At 31.1% G+C, this 2,033-nt stretch overlaps 1 protein-coding gene across 1 annotated transcript; it reads left to right on the plus strand.

Annotated features, from left to right (window-relative positions):
- Positions 1-245: 245 nt before the first annotated feature.
- Positions 246-890, plus strand: LOC129894647 (basic blue protein-like). The gene is made up of 2 exons (XM_055970321.1): positions 246-405; positions 505-890. Exons 1-2 carry the CDS (start codon positions 246-248, stop codon positions 888-890), a joined length of 546 nt encoding a protein of 181 aa, XP_055826296.1.
- The last annotated feature ends 1,143 nt before the right edge of the window (positions 891-2,033 follow it).

A 2,033-nucleotide genomic window follows, 5' to 3' on the forward strand; every position in this document is an offset into this window, starting at 1 on the left:
TTGAATTTCTTCGTTTGGAATCTGGGTTCTTCTACTTTATATTTATTTAATATGAATATCTTCCCTATCTTTTTTTTATATCATTCCTTAAGTCCCGTATCAATAATTCTGATTTTACGTATGGACAATTTCTCAATATCTTGTTCATTATATATATATATATATATATATATATATATATATATATATATATATATATATATATATATATATACATTTTTTCTTTCTTCCAAGCAATTCCAATTATGGCAAAGCTTCTACTCGTTTATGTCATTGTAATTCTTGCTCTTGCATACTCAGGTTCAGCCACTAACTACATGGTGGTTGATAACTCTGGATGGGATATTAGTACTGATCTTGATACATGGTTACTAGGCAAGCGATTTGTTGTTGGTGATGTTCTTTGTAAGTATATCATTTTATCTCGAAATACACATTTATAGATCAAGACTTAAAATTTCCTCAAATCCTTAGTTACATCGTTTGACTCGTCTTGTTTTACAGTATTCCAATTTTCGACGTATCATAGTGTGTATGAGGTAATAAAGGAGAATTTCGATAGGTGCAACATAAGTAATGCAGTAAAATGGAGCAGTAAAGGCAATACAAGTTTCCCAATAACAGAGGCAGGGGACAGTTACTTCATTTGTGGGAACAGGTTACATTGCCTTGGAGGGATGAAACTTCATGTAAATGTAGAAGATAATACCAACACGGTGGCTTCTCCAGCTGCACCGCCAGTACCTCAGGCTGGGGCATCTAATTTTCCTACACATTCTTCTAAGACCAACAACCCTTCAACTATTGTTCCTCATTCGACTAATTTGTCCAACCATGTTGGTTTAGATTCTATACTTATGGCAACACGTGGGTTTTGTTGGTTTTTTTAAAAGATGGGGCAGCAAAAAATGGATTAAAATGACTTTGAAATTGCTTTCAATTGTTTTTCAATGGTTTTATTTAAGTATTGAGGGGCTTTAACTAGCCGATATAAAACACACATAGTTTGAAATTTAAAACTAACTAATATATCTCAACAAACTAATCTATCTAATAAAAATTTAAAATTCAAATTATCCTAAACTTAAGCAACTTATTAGACTAAAAATTACTGCAATAACTAAAGTAAATTTCAAACACTCCTCCTTTGCTTTAGTTACTGCAATTTATTGCTCCTCCTCAATTTCTGCTTTAGTGGTTGGTGATTCTTTGATTTTTTTGAACTTGCAAAATTTCTTCTTCTTTCTTTTTCTTCTTTTAATTTTGTGCTTAAAAAACACCATCAATAATCTTCTCTTGTTTGAAAGTGCTTTTATTTGAAAATTGATCGGAGTTGCAGAGAGTTGTTGTGATGATTTTTCTTCTATCACAATATCACATAAAAGATATGTTTCAAAATAGATTTCACTTTCTCTAATCAATCTGATAGTTTTTGTCAATGAAGCCTTTTTGGGCATTCAAAGAAAGGCTGATGCTTGACATCTATATTTGTTAAAAATAGTCATATGCTTTGAAAATAAGCAGGGTTGAAAATGGTAGCCCGGCGGGTTAAAATGGGTAGCCCTAACGGGTTAAAAAAAATAGCCCTGACTGATTAAAAAAGGTATGGTAGTTCTTTGAAAGAACTCACAGATCCCCGTAAGATCAATAAAGCTCTTGATACCACTGTTGGTTTTTTTAAAAGATGGGGCAACAAAAATAGGTTAAAATGACTCTCTTTGGATTGAAATTGCTTTTCAATGATTTTATTAAAGCATTGAAGAGCTTTAAATAGCCAACATAAAACACATAATCTGCATAGTTTGAAATTTAAAACTAACTAAAATATCTCAACAAACTAATCTATCTAATAAAAATTTAAAATTCAAATTATCCTAAACTTAAGCAACTTATTAGACTAAAAATTACTGCAGTAACTAAAGTAAATTTCAATAGGTTTCTTGCCCTTGGTATTTTGGTTGATGTGAATTTGAGGTTCCTCACATTTTAAATAAGGGTGTGTTTTGGACTGTTCATTTTGTTAGAAGTTGGAA

Source organism: Solanum dulcamara, chromosome 7 (assembly GCF_947179165.1).
Source record: "Solanum dulcamara chromosome 7, daSolDulc1.2, whole genome shotgun sequence".
Taxonomy (NCBI): Eukaryota; Viridiplantae; Streptophyta; class Magnoliopsida; order Solanales; family Solanaceae; genus Solanum; species Solanum dulcamara.